We start from the raw sequence: 22,263 nt of genomic DNA, 5'->3' as shown, positions 1-22,263 counted from the left end.
TCACACACCCCTGCCGCAAACCTACATTCACTGAGAACCAATCACTTTCCTCTCTTCCTACACGTACACATGCCTTACATCCTCGATAAAAACTTTTCACTGCTTCTAACAACTTGCCTCCCACACCATATATTCTTAATACCTTCCACAGAGCATCTCTATCAACTCTATCATATGCCTTCTCCAGATCCATAAATGCTACATACAAATCCATTTGCTTTTCTAAGTATTTCTCACATACATTCTTCAAAGCAAACACCTGATCCACACATCCTCTACCACTTCTGAAACCACACTGCTCTTCCCCAATCTGATGCTCTGTACATGCCTTCACCCTCTCAATCAATACCCTCCCATATAATTTACCAGGAATACTCAACAAACTTATACCTCTGTAATTTGAGCACTCACTCTTATCCCCTTTGCCTTTGTACAATGGCACTATGCACGCATTCCGCCAATCCTCAGGCACCTCACCATGAGTCATACATACATTAAATAACCTTACCAACCAGTCAACAATACAGTCACCCCCTTTTTTAATAAATTCCACTGCAATACCATCCAATCCTGCTGCCTTGCCGGCTTTCATCTTCCGCAAAGCTTTTACTACCTCTTCTCTGTTTACCAAATCATTTTCCCTAACCCTCTCACTTTGCACACCACCTCGACCAAAACAACCTATATCTGCCACTCTGTCATCAGACACATTCAACAAACCTTCAAAATACTCATTCCATCTCCTTCTCACATCACCACTACTTGTTATCACCTCCCCATTTACGCCCTTCACTGAAGTTCCCATTTGCTCCCTTGTCTTACGCACCCTATTTACCTCCTTCCATGTGCTGAAAAAGGACTGATGATTGGGAATACCTGGTTTAAAAAGCGAGATATACATAAGTATACTTATGTAAGTAGGAGAGATGGCCAGAGAGCGTTATTGGATTACGTGTTAATTGACAGGCGTGCGAAAGAGAGACTTTTGGATGTTAATGTGCTGAGAGGTGCAACTGGAGGGATGTCTGATCATTATCTTGTGGAGGCTAAGGTGAAGATTAGTATGGGTTTTCAGAAAAGAGGAGTGAATGTTGGGGTGAAGAAGGTGGTGAGAGTAAGTGAGCTTGAGAAGGAGACGTGTGTGGGGAAGTACCAGGAGAGACTGTGTACAGAATGGAAAAAGGTGAGAACAATGGAAGTAAGGGGAGTGGGGGAGGAATGGGATGTATTTAGGGAATCAGTGATGGATTGCGCAAAAGATGCTTGTGGCATGAGAAGAGTGGGAGGTGGGCTGTTTAGAAAGGGTAGTGAGTGGTGGGATGAAGAAGTAAGAGTATTAGTGAAAGAGAAGAGAGAGGCATTTGGACAATTTGTGCAGGGAAAAAATGCAATTGAGTGGGAGAAGTATAAAAGAAAGAGACAGGAGGTCAAGAGAAAGGTGCAAGAGGTGAAAAAAAGGGCAAATGAGAGTTGGGGTGAGAGACTATCAGTAAATTTTAGGGAGAATAAAAAGATATTAATTGACAGGCAAATAAAATAGAAACTTTTGGATGTATATGTGTTAAGAAAGGCAGCTGGTGGGATTTCTGATCACTATCTTATGGAGGTAAGGGTGAAGATTTGGAGAGGTTTTCAATAAAGATGGAACAAAGTCAGAGGGAAGAAAGTGGTGAGAGTAACTGAGCTTGGAAAATAGACTTGTGTGAAGAAATACCAGGAGAGATTGAGGGTAGAATAACAAAAGGTGAGAGTAAATGAAGCAAGCAGAGTGGGTGAGGAATGGGAGATATTTAGGGAAGCAGTGCTGGCATGTGCAAGAGAAGCATGTGGAGACAGGGAGATTAAAAAGGACAGTGAGTGGTGGGATGAAGAAGTAAAGTTGCTAGTGAAAGAGAAAAGAGAGGTGTTTCAGCGATACTTACAGGGAAGGTGTGCTAATGATTGGGGGATGTGTGAGAAAGTGGTAGGAGGTCAAGAGGAAGGTGGAGGGATTGAAAAAGATGGCAAATGAGAGGTGGGGTGAGGAAGTGTCAGTGTACTTTAGGGAGAATAAAATTTTTTGAAGGAGGCTAATAATGTGTGAAAGATGAGAATAAATGAGAACATCGGTTAAGGGAGGCAAAAGGAATGTGTCTGATGATAGAGTTGCAGATGTAGCGTGTTGGGTAGGAGTGGTATGTGAAGTGAGAGAGTCATGAAGAGTGGTTTTTTGAGAGAAAAGAGGTTGTGAAAGCCTTGCATAAGATGAAATGTAGCAAGGTGCCATGAGTTGATGGCAATGCCGCTGAATTCATCAAGGAAAAAGGTAACTGTATTATTGACTGGTTAGTAAGGATTTTCAACGTATGTATGGGTCATGGTGAGGTGCCTATGGCTTAGCAGAATGCATGTATAGTGCCACTGCATAAAAGCAAGGGGGATAAAGAAGAGTGTTAAAACTAAATAGGTATAAGCTGAGTGTTCAACTATGGAGGTATAAGTTTGGTGAGTATAACTGGTTAGTTGTATCTGAGGGTATTGACTGAGAGGGTGAAGACATGTGGAGAGCATCAGATTGGGAAGGAGCAATGTGGATTCAAAAGTGGTAGAGCATGTTTGGTTCAGGTGTTTGCTCTAAAAAATGTGTGAGAAATACTTACAAAAACATATGGATTTGTATGTGGCATTTATGGATCTAGAAAAAGCATATGATAAGATTGAAAGAGATGCTTTGTGGAACGTCTTAAGAGTATGCAGTGTGGGAAGAAGCAGTGAAAAATTTTCATTGAGGTTGTAAGGCTTATGTATGAATAGGATGAGAGGAGAGAGTATGGCTCCATGCAAAGGTTGGTCTGTGGCAGGGGTATGTAATATCACCATGGTTGTTCAACTTGTTTATGGATGGGGTGGTGATGGAAGTATATACATGAACCTTGGAAAGAGTTGTGAGCATGCAGTCTGTAGGGGAAGAGAGGGCTTGGGAAGTTAGTCCATTGTTGTTTGCAGATGATACAACACTGGTGGAGGATTCAAGAGAGAAACTGCAGAAATTGGTGACTAAGTTTGGAAAAGTGTATGAAAGGAGAACTTTTGAGAGAATGTGAATAAAAGCAAGGTCATTATGTTTAGCAGGGTTGAGGGACAGGTTAGTTGAAGTGCAAGTTTGAATGGAGAATAATTGGAGGAAGTGAAGTGCTTTAGATACACAGAAGATGGCACTGCAGTGAATGGAACCATGGAAGTAGAAGTATATCATCAAGGGGGGAGGGGGCAAAAGTTTTGGGAGTACTGAAGAATGTGTGGAAAAAGAAAATGTTATCTGGGAGGGCAAAAATGAGTAAGTTTGAAGGTATAATACTCCTAATATTATATGGATGCAAAGTATGGGCTGTAGCTAAGGTTGTGCACAAGAAGTGGATGTGTTGGAAATGAAATGTTTTAGAGCAATATGTGGTGTGAGATGGTTTGATCTAATAAGTAATGACAGGATAAGAGTGATTCATTTATTTACTTATCATACTTGCTTGCCGTTTCCCATGTCAGTGAGCCATGACCAGGAAGCAGATGAAGAAAGACTCATCTACTCATACACAAACATATATACATACATGTACTTTTTTTTATTATACTTTGTCGCTGTCTCCCGCATTAGCGAGGGAGCGCAAGGATACAGACGAAAGAATGGCCCAACCCACCCACATACACATGTATATACATACAAGTCCACACACGCACATATACATAAATATACATTTCAACATATACATATATATATATATATATATATATATATATATATACACACACACAGACATATACATATATACACATGTACATAATTCATACTGTCTGCCTTTATTTATTCCTGTCGCCACCCCGCCACACATGAAATGACAACCCCCTCCCCCCGCATGTGTGCGAGGTAGTGCTAGGAAGACAACAAAGGCCACATTCATTCACACTCAGTCTCTACCTGTCATGTGTAATGCACCAAAATCACACCCTTCCCACATCCAGGCCCCACAAAACTTTCCATTGTTTACCCCAGACGCTTCACATGCCCTGGTTCAATCCACTGACAGTACGACGACCCTAGTATACCACATCGTTCTAATTCACTCTACTCCTTGCACGCTTTTCACCCTCCTGCATGTTCAGGCCCCGATCACTTAAAATCTTTTTCACTCCATCTTTCCACCTCCAATATGGTCTTCCACTTTTCCTCGTTCCCTCCACCTCTGACACATATATCCTCTTGGTCAATCTTTCCTCACTCATTCTCTCCATATGACCAAACCATTTCAAAACACCCTCTTCTGCTCTCTCAACCACACTCTTTTTATTACCACACATCTCTCTTACCCTTTCATTACTTACTCGATCAAACCACCTCACAACACATTTTGTCCTCAAACATCTCATTTCCAGCACATCCACCCTCCTCCGCACAACACGTACATACATATACATATACTTTTCTTTTTTTCATACTATTCACCATTTCCCACGTTAGCATGGTGGTGTTAAGAACAGAGGACTGGGCTTTTGAGGGAATATCCTCACCTGCCCCCCCTTCTCTGTTCCCTCTTTTGGAAAATTAAAAAAAAAAACAAGAGGGGAGGATTTCCAGCCCCCCATCCCTCCCCTTTTAGTCATCTTCTACGACACACTGGGAATACATGGGAAGTATTCTTTTTCCCCTATCCCCAGGGATAACATACATATACATATCAATATAAACATATATACATACATATACATATCAACATAAACATATATACATACATATATGTAAGCATACACAGCCATATACATATATATACACATGTACATCTGCTTCCTGGTCATGGCTCACTGACATGGGAAACGGCAAGCAAGTATGATAAGTAAATAAATGAATCACTCTTATCCTGTCATTACTTATTTGATCAAACCATCTCACACCACATATTGCTCTAAAACATTTCATTTCCAACACATCCACTTCTTGTGCACAACCTTAGCTACAGCCCATACTTTGCATCCATATAATATTAGGAGTATTATACCTTCAAACTTACTCATTTTTGCCCTCCCAGATAACATTTTCTTTTTCCACACATTCTTCAGTACTCCCAAAACTTTTGCCCCCTCCCCCCCTTGATGATATACTTCTACTTCCATGGTTCCATTCACTGCAGTGCCATCTTCTGTGTATCTAAAGCACTTCACTTCCTCCAATTATTCTCCATTCAAACTTGCAATTCAACTAACCTGTCCCTTTTGGATGTTAATGTGCTGAGAGGTGCAACTGGAGGGATGTCTGATCATTATCTTGTGGAGGCTAAGGTGAAGATTTGTATGGGTTTTCAGAAAAAAAGAGTGAATGTTGGGGTGAAGAGGGCGGTGAGAGTAAGTGAGCTTGGGAAGGAGACTTGTGTGAGGAAGTACCAGGAGAGACTGAGTACAGAATGGAAAAAGGTGAGAACAATGGAAGTAAGGGGAGTGGGGGAGGAATGGGATGTATTTAGGGAATCAGTGATGGATTGCGCAAAAGATGCTTGTGGCATGAGAAGAGTGGGAGGTGGGTTGATTAGAAAGGGTAGTGAGTGGTGGGATGAAGAAGTAAGAGTATTAGTGAAAGAGAAGAGAGAGGCATTTGGACGATTTTTGAAGGGAAAAAATGCAGTTGAGTGGGAGACGTATAAAAGAAAGAGACAGGAGGTCAAGAGAAAGGTGCAAGAGGTGAAAAAAAGGGCAAATGAGAGTTGGGGTGAGAGAGTATCATTAAATTTTAGGGAGAATAAAAAGATGTTCTGGAAGGAGGTAAATAAAGTGCGTAAGACAAGGGAGCAAATGGGAACTTCAGTGAAGGGTGCAAATGGGGAGGTGATAACAAGTAGTGGTGATGTGAGAAGGAGATGGAGTGAGTATTTTGAAGGTTTGTTGAATGTGTTTGATGATAGAGTGGCAGATATAGGGTGTTTTGGTCGAGGTGGTGTGCAAAGTGAGAGCGTTAGGGAAAATGATTTGGTAAACAGAGAAGAGGTAATAAAGCTTTGCGGAAGATGAAAGCCGGCAAGGCAGCAGGTTTGGATGGTATTGCAGTGGAATTTATTAAAAAAGGGGGTGACTGTATTGTTGACTGGTTGGTAAGGTTATTTAATGTATGTATGACTCAAGGTGAGGTGCCTGAGGATTGGCGGAATGCGTGCATAGTGCCATTGTACAAAGGCAAAGGGGATAAGAGTGAGTGCTCAAATTACAGAGGTATAAGTTTGTTGAGTATTCCTGGTAAATTATATGGGAGGGTATTGATTGAGAGGGTGAAAGCATGTACAGAGCATCAGATTGGGGAAGAGCAGTGTGGTTTCAGAAGTGGTAGAGGATGTGTGGATCAGGTTTTTGCTTTGAAGAATGTATGTGAGAAATACTTAGAAAAGCAAATGGATTTGTATGTAGCATTTATGGATCTGGAGAAGGCATATCATAGAGTTGATAGAGATGCTCTGTGGAAGGTATTAAGAATATATGGTGTGAGAGGCAAGTTGTTAGAAGCAGTGAAAAGTTTTTATCGAGGATGTAAGGCATGTGTATGTGTAGGAAGAGAGGAAAGTGATTGGTTCTCAGTGAATGTAGGTTTACGGCAGGGGTGTGTGATGTCTCCATGGTTGTTTAATTTGTTTATGGATGGGGTTGTTAGGGAGGTGAATGCAAGAGTTTTGGAAAGAGGGGCAAGTATGAAGTCTGTTGGGGATGAGAGAGCTTGGGAAGTGAGTCAGTTGTTGTTCGCTGATGATACAGCGCTGGTGGCTGATTCATGTGAGAAACTGCAGAAGCTGGTGACTGAGTTTGGTAAAGTGTGTGAAAGAAGAAAGTTAAGAGTAACTGTGAATAAGAGCAAGGTTATTAGGTACAGTAGGGTTGAGGGTCACGTCAATTGGGAGGTGAGTTTGAATGGAGAAAAACTGGAGGAAGTGAAGTGTTTTAGATATCTGGGAGTGGATCTGGCAGCGGATGGAACCATGGAAGCGGAAGTGGATCATAGGGTGGGGGAGGGGGCGAAAATTCTGGGAGCCTTGAAGAAAGTGTGGAAGTCGAGAACATTATCTCGGAAAGCAAAAATGAGTATGTTTGAAGGAATAGTGGTTCCAACAATGTTGTATGGTTGCGAGGCGTGGGCTATGGATAGAGTTGTGCGCAGGAGGATGGATGTGCTGGAAATGAGATGTTTGAGGACAATGTGTGGTGTGAGGTGGTTTGATCGAGTAAGTAACGTAAGGGTAAGAGAGATGTGTGGAAATAAAAAGAGCGTGGTTGAGAGAGCAGAAGAGGGTGTTTTGAAATGGTTTGGGCACATGGAGAGAATGAGTGAGGAAAGATTGACCAAGAGGATATATGTGTCAGAGGTGGAGGGAACGAGGAGAAGAGGGAGACCAAATTGGAGGTGGAAAGATGGAGTGAAAAAGATTTTGTGTGATCGGGGCCTGAACATGCAGGAGGGTGAAAGGAGGGCAAGGAATAGAGTGAATTGGAGCGATGTGGTATACCGGGGTTGACGTGCTGTCAGTGGATTGAATCGGGGCATGTGAAGCGTCTGGGGTAAACCATGGAAAGCTGTGTAGGTATGTATATTTTGCGTGTGTGGACGTATGTATATACATGTGTATAGGGGTGGGTTGGGCCATTTCTTTCGTCTGTTTCCTTGCGCTACCTCGCAAACGCGGGAGACAGCGACAAAGCAAAAAAAAAAAAAAAAAAAAAAAAACCATTTTCATACTTCCTTGCCTTCATTCATTCCCAGTGCCATCGAGCACCACAGGAAACAGCATTGCCACCCACTGCATCAGCAAGGTAGTGCCAGGAAAATAGACAAAAAAGGCCACATTTGCTCACACTCAGTCTCTAGCTGTCATGTGTAATGCACCATAACCACAACTACCTATCCACATCCAGGCCCCACAGACATTTCAATGGTTTACCCCAGACATTTCAAATGCCCTGGTTCAGTCTATTGACAGCATGTCAACCCTGGTATACCACAGTGTTCCAATTCACTCTACTCCTTGCATGTCTCTCACCCTCCTGCATGTTCAGGCCTCAATTGCTCAAGATCTTTTTCACTCCATCCTTCCACCTTCAATTTGGTCTCCTGCTTCTCCTTGTTCCCTTCATCTCTGATAAATATATCCTCCTTGTCAACCTTTCCTCACTCATTCTCTCAATATGTCCAAACCAGTTTAACACATCTTACCTTCTGCTCTCTCAACCAAACTCTTTACTATCACAAATCTCTCTTACCCTTTCCTTAATTACTCGATCAAACTACCTCACACCACACATTGTCCTCAAACATTTCATTTCCTACATATCCATCCTTTTCCATACAGCCCATACCTTGCAACCATATAATACTGTTGGAACTACTATTCCTTCAAAAATACCCATTTCCACACTCCTGAGATAACATTCTCTCTTTCCACATTCTTCATCACTCCCAGAACCTTTGCCCCTTTCCCCACCCTATGACTCACTTCCACTTCCACCATTCCATTTGTTGCTAAGTCCACTCCCAGACATCTAAAACTTCACTTTCTCCCATTTTTCTCCATTCAAACTCACATCCCAACTAACTTGTCCCTCAACCCTGCTGAACCTATCAACCTTGTTCTTATTCACATTCACTCTCAACTTTCTCCTTTCACACACTTTTCCAAACTCAGTCACCAACTTCTGCAGTCTCTCACTCAAATCAGCCACAACTGCTGTATCATGCGTGGTAATAAAAAGTGTCGCTGAAAAAGTAGACACTGTCCTGAAATGATTGGGACATATGGAGAGAATGAGTGAAGAAATATTGACAAAGAGGATAAATGTATCAAAAGTGGGGGGAACAAGGAGAATGAGACCTAAATGGATATGGAAGTTGGAGTGAAACAGATTTTGAGTGATCAGGGCCAGAAATGCAGAAGGGTGAAAGATGTGTGCAGGGTAGATTAAACTGGAATGATGTGGTATACCGGGGTCAATGTGCTGTCTAAGGACTGGACCAGGGCATTTGTGGTGTCCTGAGTTCTGTGGGGCCTGGTTGTTGATAGGGGGCTGTGGTTTTGATACAGTACACATGACAGCTAGAGAATGGATGTGAGGAGAAGTAGCCTTTCTTCATCTGTTCCTGGTGCTACCTCAACAATGCAGGAAATATGCATTTGAGGTTGGTCACCTAAGAGTAATGAACTAAGAAAAAAATTCCAGAGGAGGGCAAAAAAGATGGTAGCTAAAAGAAGAGAACTGAGTTACAGGGAAAGGTTAATCCCGACCTTTAAGTTCATGCAAGTGATAATGTTTACAAGGAACAATTCTTATGGGAGGTGCAATGATAAAACAGCTAGAGTTTATAAAATGAAATGAAGAAAGAAACTTGTTGGAAAAGTTGTAAAAAGTACTCTGAATGCAAGATAGCTTGTCTGAGAAAAATCCAGAAAACCCAGTAAGAGTTGTGACTGAATTACAATAAAAAGAAATTTCTTTTAAATGAAAATTAAAGTATGAAACACTGTAACTCCTTTAGTAATTCCTGAAAGGATTTGCGTTAGTCCAAACCTAGCTCAGAGTCTTTCCTAACTGACTGTACTAAAGACTTTGTAATTGATATTTCTCAGTACTAAACTTCGTAATCCACATCACTTTACATTAAAAGGTTTGACAAAGTACCTCATTGCATTCACAGATTAATCAAAATGAAAACGATACATTTTCAAGAAGGTGGTTAATTATGGTCTACTTTTTCTGGGCTCTTGAATAAGACCTCTTCTAGTACAATGGCAATTTTTTTTCTTAACTTGAATAAGAGTTCCTTATACAAAACATATTTCTCCATGCCTTAAGCTCATTGCACAAGAAGTTTCATCTTTCATCACTCAAAAGCTTATGCTCTGGCAAGGTAAAATATGGAGTAAATGAAAATATTTTGTTCTGGAGCATGACTAGAAATACATTGGGCCATGAGGAGTGAAAAGGTAGGGATTCTTTACAGCAGCTGAAGTTCTGCTAGAAAAACTTGACCATGAAAATAGTATAAAAAAATGTTGTCATAATGTCCTTTAAAAGATGTGTAAAATAATTCACAGAGTCATTACAAAACTTTTGCTTCTGACAAGAAATTTCTTTTTCTTTTCTTTCATAAATGTTTGCTGTTTCCTGTGTCAGGAAGTTAGCACCAGGAACTAAAAAAGAAAAGGCCATTTGCTCTCATTCATTCTCTAGCTGTCATGTTTTATGTCCTAAAATTAAATATGTTTATCATAAATCATAAGAATTATTACCAAAATCTTACATAAACAAAAAACAGCAACCATATACAAAGTATAACTGCTTAGTAAGCATGACCACTGATACTTCAGCGAATTACAGATCATGACAAATAAGGATTTTTCTCATACAAGTTCAAAAGGCATGGGTAATATCATACCTACTCATGGCCATCTTAGATAAAAGATATGAAAATAGTTATGAAAATAAGAGAAAAATACGAGTTTTTCATGCATTTGTAAAAGCAACTCTTAAAGGTATAAAGGTTAAAGGATGAAAGAAAAACCTTTGACATAGATCATTTAAGAGCTTCACTGTATGAGGAAAGGAGGTACAATAAGTCAAACCTAGTTTAGTTGATCTTTGCTCAAAAACTGTTAGAAGTAGCTACCCAACATATGTCATAGGTCCAGGTCTTAGGAGCTATGACACACACACAGACAGCTCACAAGAATAGTGGTGAAAATCATACCTGTATAACACAGTAAGAGGAAATTAAAATGATGGCAGGTGTGAAGGGATGGTTGAGAAGTAACAGCGATGGAGTAAAAAGTTGAATGGCTTTTGATTCCATTTAAGCTAGGAGACAAGTGAATGAAAAGCTAACCCAGATGTGCAAGAAGTACTCCATACTGGGGTAAATCAAACCTGTGCAGACACAGAATAGTTAGTTGCTCACAAGAAAAATAATTGTGGCTATTGTATAACACCATCAGTTTCTGGGAAGCAGATTTTGTATTCATTATGTGGGGTTATGCCTAATATGTCTATACTACTGGAAGTTTGAAATGTGGTTTTGAATTTTATTAGTAAGAAATGATTGAGATTTAGAAACAGATACAGAGAGAAATTAATTATGTGGAAAATACTCACAGGCAGGATGATTACTCAATAAAACAACTGAAATTGTCTATGTGACACTGGGTTATGCATTAACTCTCTTACTGCCCAATAAACTTCCATCACCTATGCCACTAAACACACCCACAAGATCAAAAAAGTGTATGACACCACCAATCTATGTAGTTACATCCTGTGAGATTTTCCCCAATATGCAATATCTATGCAAAATCTTTTCCATACACCACACTCTATGTTTACAGTATTTCTGCAGATTTCTCATTTTAGAAATGCCACCTTGCTCCCTAGCTTTGCTCACTTCCTTACAAGGATATTGTAAGCTCTCTATAAGGACAATCTAAGCTGTCATCATAAGTTTACATTATAATGATATTTGAGAAATGAAAAAACAATCTAACAGAAAATACTGAATTAATAAGATGATCTCTCACAAACATTTACACAAATACTCTGATCTCTGATGCTATAAACTGGTAGTAATCCCTCTATCTTGAACACTGATAATCCACATCTATTTCCACTTGCTTAGATTTATATTTTCAGTATTTCTCCAATCATGAAAATGTCCTCATCATGGGCACATATCATAAATTCAGCTAAAAAAATGAGAAGTATGAGATTCACATGTTTACCAGTAAGGAAAAACTTTTACCTGAGTATTGTGAAGAGTGACTTTGGTGTTGGCTTGTGCATAACCAGGTCGGTAGTCATATTCCAGTTCCAAGTTAGCTTCAGCCTGACTTGACTGTCAGCAGAAAAGCAGCATTATTAGTGGGTTAGAATGTAGGCTCTTCTAAGCATTGTTGTCAATGTAAAGAGACTGCCATCAGAAATAATCCTATGAAGGAATGTGTTGATCATATACATTTGAAAAAAAGATTACTGGCAATATTCAAAGACAATGGTAAAAATGGATTTTTTTTTCAAAGACTGAGTACTATATCTTTATTTTTCCAAACGTAGCTGATGAAAAATACTAATAATCCTAAGCTGCCAGCATATGAAATGGGGAATTCAAAACAGCAGGTTTTCATCCATCTGCAGATAGAAAAACATGAATTATATGCTTTCACAATTCTTATTTGTATTCATCATAAACAATGGAGAAAATTTACTCTAAACATTACAAGAAAAGTTTAGAGTAACAACATTCATTGAGACTGCAACTTACCTCCAAAAATAAGAAGCCTTTGTATAATTTTTCTCCATTTTCCACCATATGTGATGAGTTGAGATTAACTGACAAAGTGTGTGGCTGAACAGTACCACTGCCGTATCTACAAGTAGCTTCTAACATCATGTTATCCTGACCGATAAGGAATGTTCCAGAGGTGGTCCAAAAGACTGGTCCAAGAACAAACTTCGTTTCAACTGTATGCTGACCAGCATTGTGCTCCCATGAGGCTATACAAATGTGAACATAAAGAATTTTATTAATTCTTACTGTTTATGCATGTTTGTACTGCGTTGTGCATCTGTTCCTTTATGATGTCTCAAAAGAAAAATATATGAGAGTGGGCCATTGGTAAGAAAAAGATAGATGCCTAGCAGACACTAAGAAGCCCATCCAATAATAAAAATAATTAATCCCTTTACCTGACCCCTAACTCATTTGCCAGTCCCCAACTAGCGGTGGTTAGTATGTTATAGTGTGCTTCTATTTATCCATACTCTGTTTTGACTATGTGACATATGAAAGCAACAGTTACTTCATATTTTCTGTTTCCATGTGGTTGTACCTATATGTGCAGAGAGAGAGAGAACATTAACTTGGAGAGCAAAAATGGGTATGTTTGAAGAAATAGTAATTCCAACAATGTTACATGGTTGCAAGGCATGTACTATAGATAGGGTTGTGCTGAGGAGGTTGGATATGTTAGAAATGAAATGTTTGAGGACAATATGTGGTGTGAGGTGGTTTGATTAAGTAATAAAAGAGTACAAGAGATGTATAATGATAAAAAGAGTGTAGTTGAGAGAGCAGAAGGTGTGTCAAAATGGTTTGGACATATGGAAAGAATGAGTGAGGAAAGGTTAACAAAGAAGATACATATGTCAGAGGTGGAGGGAGCAAGGAAAAGTGGGAGACCAAATTGGAGTTAGAATGATGGAGAGAAAAAATTTTGAGCAATTGGGGCCTGAACATACAGGATGGTGGGAGACATGCAAGGAATAGAGTGAATAAGAACGATGTGGTATACTGGGGTCAACATGCTGTCAATGGACTGAACCAGGGCACGTAATATGTTTGGGGTAAATCAGTGAAAGGTCTGTGGGGCCTGGATGTGGATAGGGAGCTCTGATTTCAGTGAATTACACATGACAGCTAGAGACTGAGAGTGAATGAATGTGGCCTTCTTTTGTCTGTTTTCCTAGCGCTACCTTACTGAAGCAAGGGGTAGCAATGCTGTTTCCTGTGAGGCAGGGTGGCACCAGGAATGGATGAGGGCAAGCAAGTATGAGTATGTACAATTGTATAAATGTATATGTCTGTGCATATGTATGTATATGTATGTACATGTGTATATGTTGACATGTATATGTATATGTATGTGGTTGAGAGAGCAGAAAAAATGGTTTAGACACATGGAAAGAATGAGTGAGGAAAGATCGATAAAAAGGATATAGTGTCAGAGGTGGAGGGAACAAGAAGTGGGAGACCAAATTGGAGGTGGAAGCATAATAGGTATAAATGAATATGTACATGTATGGGCATTTATGTATATATATATATATATATGTGTATATGAGTGGATGGGCCATTCTTTGTCTGTTTCCTGGCACTATCTTGCTGAGGTAGGAAACAACAATTAAGTATAGTAGTCAAAATAAAAAAAATACTTATATTCATTATACTTAATTGCTGTTTCCTGCATCAGCAAGGTAGCGCCAGGAAACAGATGAAGAATGGTCCATCTATTCATATACACATATATATATATATACATAAATGCCCATGCATGCACATATACATACATATACATATACACATTTTTTTTTTTTTTTTTTTTTTTTTTTTTTTTTTTTTTTATACTTTGTCGCTGTCTCCCGCGTTTGCGAGGTAGCGCAAGGAAACAGACGAAAGAAATGGCCCAACCCCCCCCCCCATACACATGTACATACACACGTCCACACACGCAAATATACATACCTACACAGCTTTCCATGGTTTACCCCAGACGCTTCACATGCCTTGCTTCAATCCACTGACAGCACGTCAACCCCTGTATACCACATGACTCCAATTCACTCTATTTCTTGCCCTCCTTTCACCCTCCTGCATGTTCAGGCCCCGATCACACAAAATCTTTTTCACTCCATCTTTCCACCTCCAATTTGGTCTCCCTCTTCTCCTCGTTCCCTCCACCTCCGACACATATATCCTCTTGGTCAATCTCTCCTCACTCATTCTCTCCATGTGCCCAAACCATTTCAAAACACCCTCTTCTGCTCTCTCAACCACGCTCTTTTTATTTCCACACATCTCTCTTACCCTTACGTTACTTACTCGATCAAACCACCTCACACCACACATTGTCCTCAAACATCTCATTTCCAGCACATCCATCCTCCTGCGCACATCTCTATCCATAGCCCACGCCTCGCAACCATACAGCATTGTTGGAACCACTATTCCCTCAAACATACCCATTTTTGCTTTCCGAGATAATGTTCTCGACTTCCACACATTTTTCAAGGCTCCCAAAATTTTCGCCCCCTCCCCCACCCCTACATATACATACACATACATACACATATACATAAATGCAAATGTACATATTCATACTTGCCTGCCTTCATCCATTCCTGGCGCTACCTGTACTAAAAAAAAGTAGTGATTGGGAATACCTTATCTAAAAAGCATACATATGTGAATAAGAAAGATAATATGCACGTATTTTGGATTACATTATTGGATGACATACTGATCAACAGGCATGGAAAAGACTCTTGGATGTGTATGTGCTTAAAGGGGCAGCTGCTGTGATGCTTGATTATTAACTGAAGTTGAGGGTGAAGATCTGTAAAGATATTTTGAAAAGAGGGAATGATATGGGTGAAAAGGTGGTGAAAGTAGGTGAGCTCGGAAAACAGATGTGTGAAGAAAATGAGTGGTTCCAGGTGAAGACTGTTTTGTGGAAGAGAGAGGTGTGAATATGCAGTCTGAAAGGAAGAAGGAGCCTAGGAAGTGAATTTGTTGTTGTTTCCTAATGACACAGCACTAGTGGCAGATTTGAGATAGAAACTGCAGAAGCTGGTGTCTGATTTTGGTAGAGTGTGTGAAAGGAGGAAGTTGAGAGTAAAAGAAAATACAAGCAAGGTAATTAGGTTTATAAGAGCAGACAAGTAGGTCAGTTAGGGAGTGAGTCTGAATGGAAAAAATTTGGAGGAAGTGAAATATTTTAGATATCTGGGAGTGGACATGGCAGCAAATGGAATCATGGAAGGGGAAGTGAGTCATACAGTGGGTGAGGTGAGTGATAGTTCTAGAGGCACAGAAGAGTATATGGAAAGAGAAGTCTTTCTGTAGGTGGGCAAAAATGGGTATGTTTGAAGTTATAGAAGTCCTAACAATGTTGTATAGGTGAGAGGTGAGAATGTGCAAAGTAGGGTGGATATATTAGAAATGAAATGTTTGAGGACAATGTGTGGTTTGGTGGTTTGATTGAGTGAGTAATAAAAGAGTTAGAGACAGGTACAGTAATAAGAATAATGTGCTTGAGAGAGATGAAGGACATACTAAAATTGTTTAGACATATGAAGAAAATGAGTGAAGAGAGGTTGACGAAGAGGATATGTATGTCAGAGGTGGAGGGGATAAGAAAAAGGGGAAGGCCAAATTGGAGATGGAAGGATGGAGTGAAAAATTATTAAGAGTGCTCAGGGACTGAACATTGTTGTGTAGCACAAAGGAACTACATGCTGTCAAAGATTGGAAGCAAGGGCATATGAAACAGCCAGGGAAAATCACAGAAAGATCTGTGAGGCTTGGTTGGGGATAGGGGGCTGTGGTTTTGGTGCATTTCACATAACTGCTAGAGATGGATGCAAGTGAATGCAGCCTTACTTTGTCAGTTCCTGGCAATGCCTATTTAATGGGAGAAATGGTGAACAAGTATGAAAAAAGTATATATATATATATATATATATATAAATTTTAGGGAGAATAAAAAGATGTTCTGGAAGGAGGTAAATAAAGTGCGTAAGACAAGGGAGCAAATGAGAACTTCAGTGAAGGGCGCACATGGGGAGGTGATAACAAGTAGTGGTGATGTGAGAAGGAGATGGAGTGAGTATTTTGAAGGTTTGTTGAATGTGTTTGATGATAGAGTGGCAGATATAGGGTGTTTTGGTCGAGGTGGTGTGCAAAGTGAGAGGGTTAGGGAAAATGATTTGGTAAACAGAGAAGAGGTAGTGAAAGCTTTGCGGAAGATGAAAGCCGGAAAGGCAGCAGGTTTGGATGGTATTGCAGTGGAATTTATTAAAAAAGGGGTTGACTGTATTGTTGACTGGTTGGTAAGGTTATTTAATGTATGTATGACTCATGGTGAGGTGCCTGAGGATTGGCGGAATGCGTGCATAGTGCCATTGTACAAAGGCAAAGGGGATAAGAGTGAGTGCTCAAATTACAGAGGTATAAGTTTGTTGAGTATTCCTGGTAAATTATATGGGAGGGTATTGATTGAGAGGGTGAAGGCATGTACAGAGCATCAGATTGGGGAAGAGCAGTGTGGTTTCAGAAGTGGTAGAGGATGTGTGGATCAGGTGTTTGCTTTGAAGAATGTATGTGAGAAATACTTAGAAAAGCAAATGGATTTGTATGTAGCATTTATGGATCTGGAGAAGGCATATAATAGAGTTGATAGAGATGCTCTGTGGAAGGTATTAAGAATATATGGTGTGGGAGGAAAGTTGTCAGAAGCAGTGAAAAGTTTTTATCGAGGATGTAAGGCATGTGTACGTGTAGGAAGAGAGGAAAGTGATTGGTTCTCAGTGAATGTAGGTTTGCGGCAGGGGTGTGTGATGTCTCCATGGTTGTTTAATTTGTTTATGGATGGGGTTGTTAGGGAGGTAAATGCAAGAGTTTTGGAAAGAGGGGCAAGTATGAAGTCTGTTGGGGATGAGAGAGCTTGGGAAGTGAGTCAGTTGTTGTTCGCTGATGATACAGCGCTGGTGGCTGATTCATGTGAGAAACTGCAGAAGCTGGTGACTGAGTTTGGAAAAGTGTGTGGAAGAAGAAAGTTAAGAGTAAATGTGAATAAGAGCAAGGTTATTAGGTACAGTAGGGTTGAGGGTCAAGTCAATTGGGAGGTGAGTTTGAATGGAGAAAAACTGGAGGAAGTGAAGTGTTTTAGATATCTGGGAGTGGATCTGGCAGCGGATGGAACCATGGAAGCGGAAGTGGATCATAGGGTGGGGGAGGGGGCGAAAATCCTGGGGGCCTTGAAGAATGTGTGGAAGTCGAGAACATTATCTCGGAAAGCAAAAATGGGTATGTTTGAAGGAATAGTGGTTCCAACAATGTTGTATGGTTGCGAGGCGTGGGCTATGGATAGAGTTGTGCGCAGGAGGATGGATGTGCTGGAAATGAGATGTTTGAGGACAATGTGTGGTGTGAGGTGGTTTGATCGAGTGAGTAACGTAAGGGTAAGAGAGATGTGTGGAAATAAAAAGAGCGTGGTTGAGAGAGCAGAAGAGGGTGTTTTGAAGTGGTTTGGGCACATGGAGAGGATGAGTGAGGAAAGATTGACCAAGAGGATATATGTGTCGGAGGTGGAGGGAACAAGGAGAAGAGGGAGACCAAATTGGAGGTGGAAAGATGGAGTGAAAAAGATTTTGTGTGATCGGGGCCTGAACATGCAGGAGGGTGAAAGGAGGGCAAGGAATAGAGTGAATTGGAGCGATGTGGTATACCGGGGTTGACGTGCTGTCAGTGGATTGAAGCAAGGCATGTGAAGCGTCTGGGGTAAACCATGGAAAGCTGTGTAGGTATGTATATTTGCGTGTGTGGACATATGTATATACATGTGTATGGGGGGGGGTTGGGCCATTTCTTTCGTCTGTTTCCTTGCGCTACCTCGCAAATGCGGGAGACAGCAACAAAGTATAATACAATAAAAATAAATATATATATATATATATATATATATATATATATATATATATATATATATATATATATATAAGAGGGTGTTTTGAAGTGGTTTGGGCACATGGAGAGGATGAGTGAGGAAAGATTGACCAAGAGGATATATGTGTCGGAGGTGTTTTTTTTTTTTTTTTTTTTTTTTTTATACTTTGTCGCTGTCTCCCGCGTTTGCGAGGTAGCGCAAGGAAACAGACGAAAGAAATGGCCCCCCCCCCCCCCCCCCCATACACATGTACATACACACGTCCACACACGCAAATATACATACCTACACAGCTTTCCATGGTTTACCCCAGACGCTTCACATGCCTTGATTCAATCCACTGACAGCACGTCAACCCCTGTATACCACATGGCTCCAATTCACTCTATTCCTTGCCCTCCTTTCACCCTCCTGCATGTTCAGGCCCCGATCACACAAAATCTTTTTCACTCCATCTTTCCACCTCCAATTTGGTCTCCCTCTTCTCCTCGTTCCCTCCACCTCCGACACATATATCCTCTTGGTCAATCTTTCCTCACTCATTCTCTCCATGTGCCCAAACCATTTCAAAACACCCTCTTCTGCTCTCTCAACCACGCTCTTTTTATTTCCACACATCTCTCTTACCCTTACGTTACTTACTCGATCAAACCACCTCACACCACACATTATCCTCAAACATCTCATTTCCAGCACATCCATCCTCCTGCGCACATCTCTATCCATAGCCCACGCCTCGCAACCATACAACATTGTTGGAACCACTATTCCTTCAAACATACCCATTTTTGCTTTCCGAGATAATGTTCTCGACTTCCACACATTTTTCAAGGCTCCCAAAATTTTCGCCCCCTCCCCCACCCTATGATCCACTTCCGCTTCCATGGTTCCATCCGCTGCCAGATCCACTCCCAGATATCTAAAACACTTCACTTCCTCCAGTTTTTCTCCATTCAAACTCACCTCCCAATTGACTTGACCCTCACCCCTACTGTACCTAATAACCTTGCTCTTATTCCCATTTACTCTTAACTTTCTTCTTCCACACACTTTTCCAAACTCAGTCACCAGCTTCTGCAGTTTCTCACATGAATCAGGTAAATAAAGTGCGTAAGACAAGGGAGCAAATGAGAACTTCAGTGAAGGGCGCACATGGGGAGGTGATAACAAGTAGTGGTGATGTGAGAAGGAGATGGAGTGAGTATTTTGAAGGTTTGTTGAATGTGTTTGATGATAGAGTGGCAGATATAGGGTGTTTTGGTCGAGGTGGTGTGCAAAGTGAGAGGGTTAGGGAAAATGATTTGGTAAACAGAGAAGAGGTAGTGAAAGCTTTGCGGAAGATGAAAGCCGGAAAGGCAGCAGGTTTGGATGGTATTGCAGTGGAATTTATTAAAAAAGGGGTTGACTGTATTGTTGACTGGTTGGTAAGGTTATTTAATGTATGTATGACTCATGGTGAGGTGCCTGAGGATTGGCGGAATGCGTGCATAGTGCCATTGTACAAAGGCAAAGGGGATAAGAGTGAGTGCTCAAATTACAGAGGTATAAGTTTGTTGAGTATTCCTGGTAAATTATATGGGAGGGTATTGATTGAGAGGGTGAAGGCATGTACAGAGCATCAGATTGGGGAAGAGCAGTGTGGTTTCAGAAGTGGTAGAGGATGTGTGGATCAGGTGTTTGCTTTGAAGAATGTATGTGAGAAATACTTAGAAAAGCAAATGGATTTGTATGTAGCATTTATGGATCTGGAGAAGGCATATAATAGAGTTGATAGAGATGCTCTGTGGAAGGTATTAAGAATATATGGTGTGGGAGGAAAGTTGTCAGAAGCAGTGAAAAGTTTTTATCGAGGATGTAAGGCATGTGTACGTGTAGGAAGAGAGGAAAGTGATTGGTTCTCAGTGAATGTAGGTTTGCGGCAGGGGTGTGTGATGTCTCCATGGTTGTTTAATTTGTTTATGGATGGGGTTGTTAGGGAGGTAAATGCAAGAGTTTTGGAAAGAGGGGCAAGTATGAAGTCTGTTGGGGATGAGAGAGCTTGGGAAGTGAGTCAGTTGTTGTTCGCTGATGATACAGCGCTGGTGGCTGATTCATGTGAGAAACTGCAGAAGCTGGTGACTGAGTTTGGAAAAGTGTGTGGAAGAAGAAAGTTAAGAGTAAATGTGAATAAGAGCAAGGTTATTAGGTACAGTAGGGTTGAGGGTCAAGTCAATTGGGAGGTGAGTTTGAATGGAGAAAAACTGGAGGAAGTGAAGTGTTTTAGATATCTGGGAGTGGATCTGGCAGCGGATGGAACCATGGAAGCGGAAGTGGATCATAGGGTGGGGGAGGGGGCGAAAATCCTGGGGGCCTTGAAGAATGTGTGGAAGTCGAGAACATTATCTCGGAAAGCAAAAATGGGTATGTTTGAAGGAATAGTGGTTCCAACAATGTTGTATGGTTGCGAGGCGTGGGCTATGGATAGAGTTGTGCGCAGGAGGATGGATGTGCTGGAAATGAGATGTTTGAGGACAATGTGTGGTGTGAGGTGGTTTGATCGAGTGAGTAACGTAAGGGTAAGAGAGATGTGTGGAAATAAAAAGAGCGTGGTTGAGAGAGCAGAAGAGGGTGTTTTGAAGTGGTTTGGGCACATGGAGAGGATGAGTGAGGAAAGATTGACCAAGAGGATATATGTGTCGGAGGTGGAGGGAACAAGGAGAAGAGGGAGACCAAATTGGAGGTGGAAAGATGGAGTGAAAAAGATTTTGTGTGATCGGGGCCTGAACATGCAGGAGGGTGAAAGGAGGGCAAGGAATAGAGTGAATTGGAGCGATGTGGTATACCGGGGTTGACGTGCTGTCAGTGGATTGAAGCAAGGCATGTGAAGCGTCTGGGGTAAACCATGGAAAGCTGTGTAGGTATGTATATTTGCGTGTGTGGACATATGTATATACATGTGTATGGGGGGGGGTTGGGCCATTTCTTTCGTCTGTTTCCTTGCGCTACCTCGCAAATGCGGGAGACAGCAACAAAGTATAATACAATAAAAATAAATATATATATATATATATATATATATATATATATATATATATATATATATATATATATATATAAGAGGGTGTTTTGAAGTGGTTTGGGCACATGGAGAGGATGAGTGAGGAAAGATTGACCAAGAGGATATATGTGTCGGAGGTGGAGGGAACAAGGAGAAGAGGGAGACCAAATTGGAGGTGGAAAGATGGAGTGAAAAAGATTTTGTGTGATCGGGGCCTGAACATGCAGGAGGGTGAAAGGAGGGCAAGGAATAGAGTGAATTGGAGCGATGTGGTATACCGGGGTTGACGTGCTGTCAGTGGATTGAAGCAAGGCATGTGAAGCGTCTGGGGTAAACCATGGAAAGCTGTGTAGGTATGTATATTTGCGTGTGTGGACGTGTGTATGTACATGTGTATGGGGGGGGGCTGGGCCATTTCTTTCGTCTGTTTCCTTGCGCTACCTCGCAAACGCGGGAGACAGCGACAAAGTATAAAAAAAAAAAAAAAAAAAAAAAAAATATATATATATATATATATATTTTTTTTTTTTTTTTTTTGTCGCTGTCTCCCACGTTTGTGAGGTAGCGCAAGGAAACAGATGAAAGAAATGGCCCAACCCACCCCCATACACATGTATATACATACACGTCCACACTCGCAAATATACATACCTACACAGCTTTCCATGGTTTACCCCAGACGCTTCACATGCCCTGATTCAATCCACTGACAGCATGTCAACCGCGGTATACCACATCGCTCCAATTCACTCTATTACTTGCCTTCCTTTCACCCTCCTGCATGTTCAGGCCCCGATCACACAAAATCTTTTTCACTCCATCTTTCCACCTCCAATTTGGTCTCCCTCTTCTCCTCGTTCCCTCCACCTCCGACATATATATATATATATATATATATATATATATTCATTCATTTATTTATTTGCTTTGTCGCTGTCTCCCGCGTCAGCGAGGTAGCAAAAG

General features: G+C 40.9%; 1 protein-coding gene across 1 annotated transcript in view; it reads right to left on the bottom strand.

The window, feature by feature from the left end:
• Window positions 1-22,263, bottom strand: part of LOC139761481 (uncharacterized) — a 248,581-nt gene that overhangs the window by 150,293 nt on the left and 76,025 nt on the right. The window contains exons 17-18 of the mRNA XM_071685735.1: window positions 12,302-12,534; window positions 11,783-11,875 (exon numbers count right to left, since the gene is read on the bottom strand). Coding sequence (XP_071541836.1) covers window positions 11,783-11,875; window positions 12,302-12,534 — 326 coding nt within the window. The remainder of the gene's footprint in view (window positions 1-11,782; window positions 11,876-12,301; window positions 12,535-22,263) is intronic.

This window comes from Panulirus ornatus, chromosome 40, assembly GCF_036320965.1.
Source record: "Panulirus ornatus isolate Po-2019 chromosome 40, ASM3632096v1, whole genome shotgun sequence".
Lineage (NCBI taxonomy): Eukaryota > Metazoa > Arthropoda > Malacostraca > Decapoda > Palinuridae > Panulirus > Panulirus ornatus.
The sequence above is the reverse complement of the archived record's forward strand: the minus strand, read 5'-3'. Positions and strand labels throughout refer to the sequence as shown.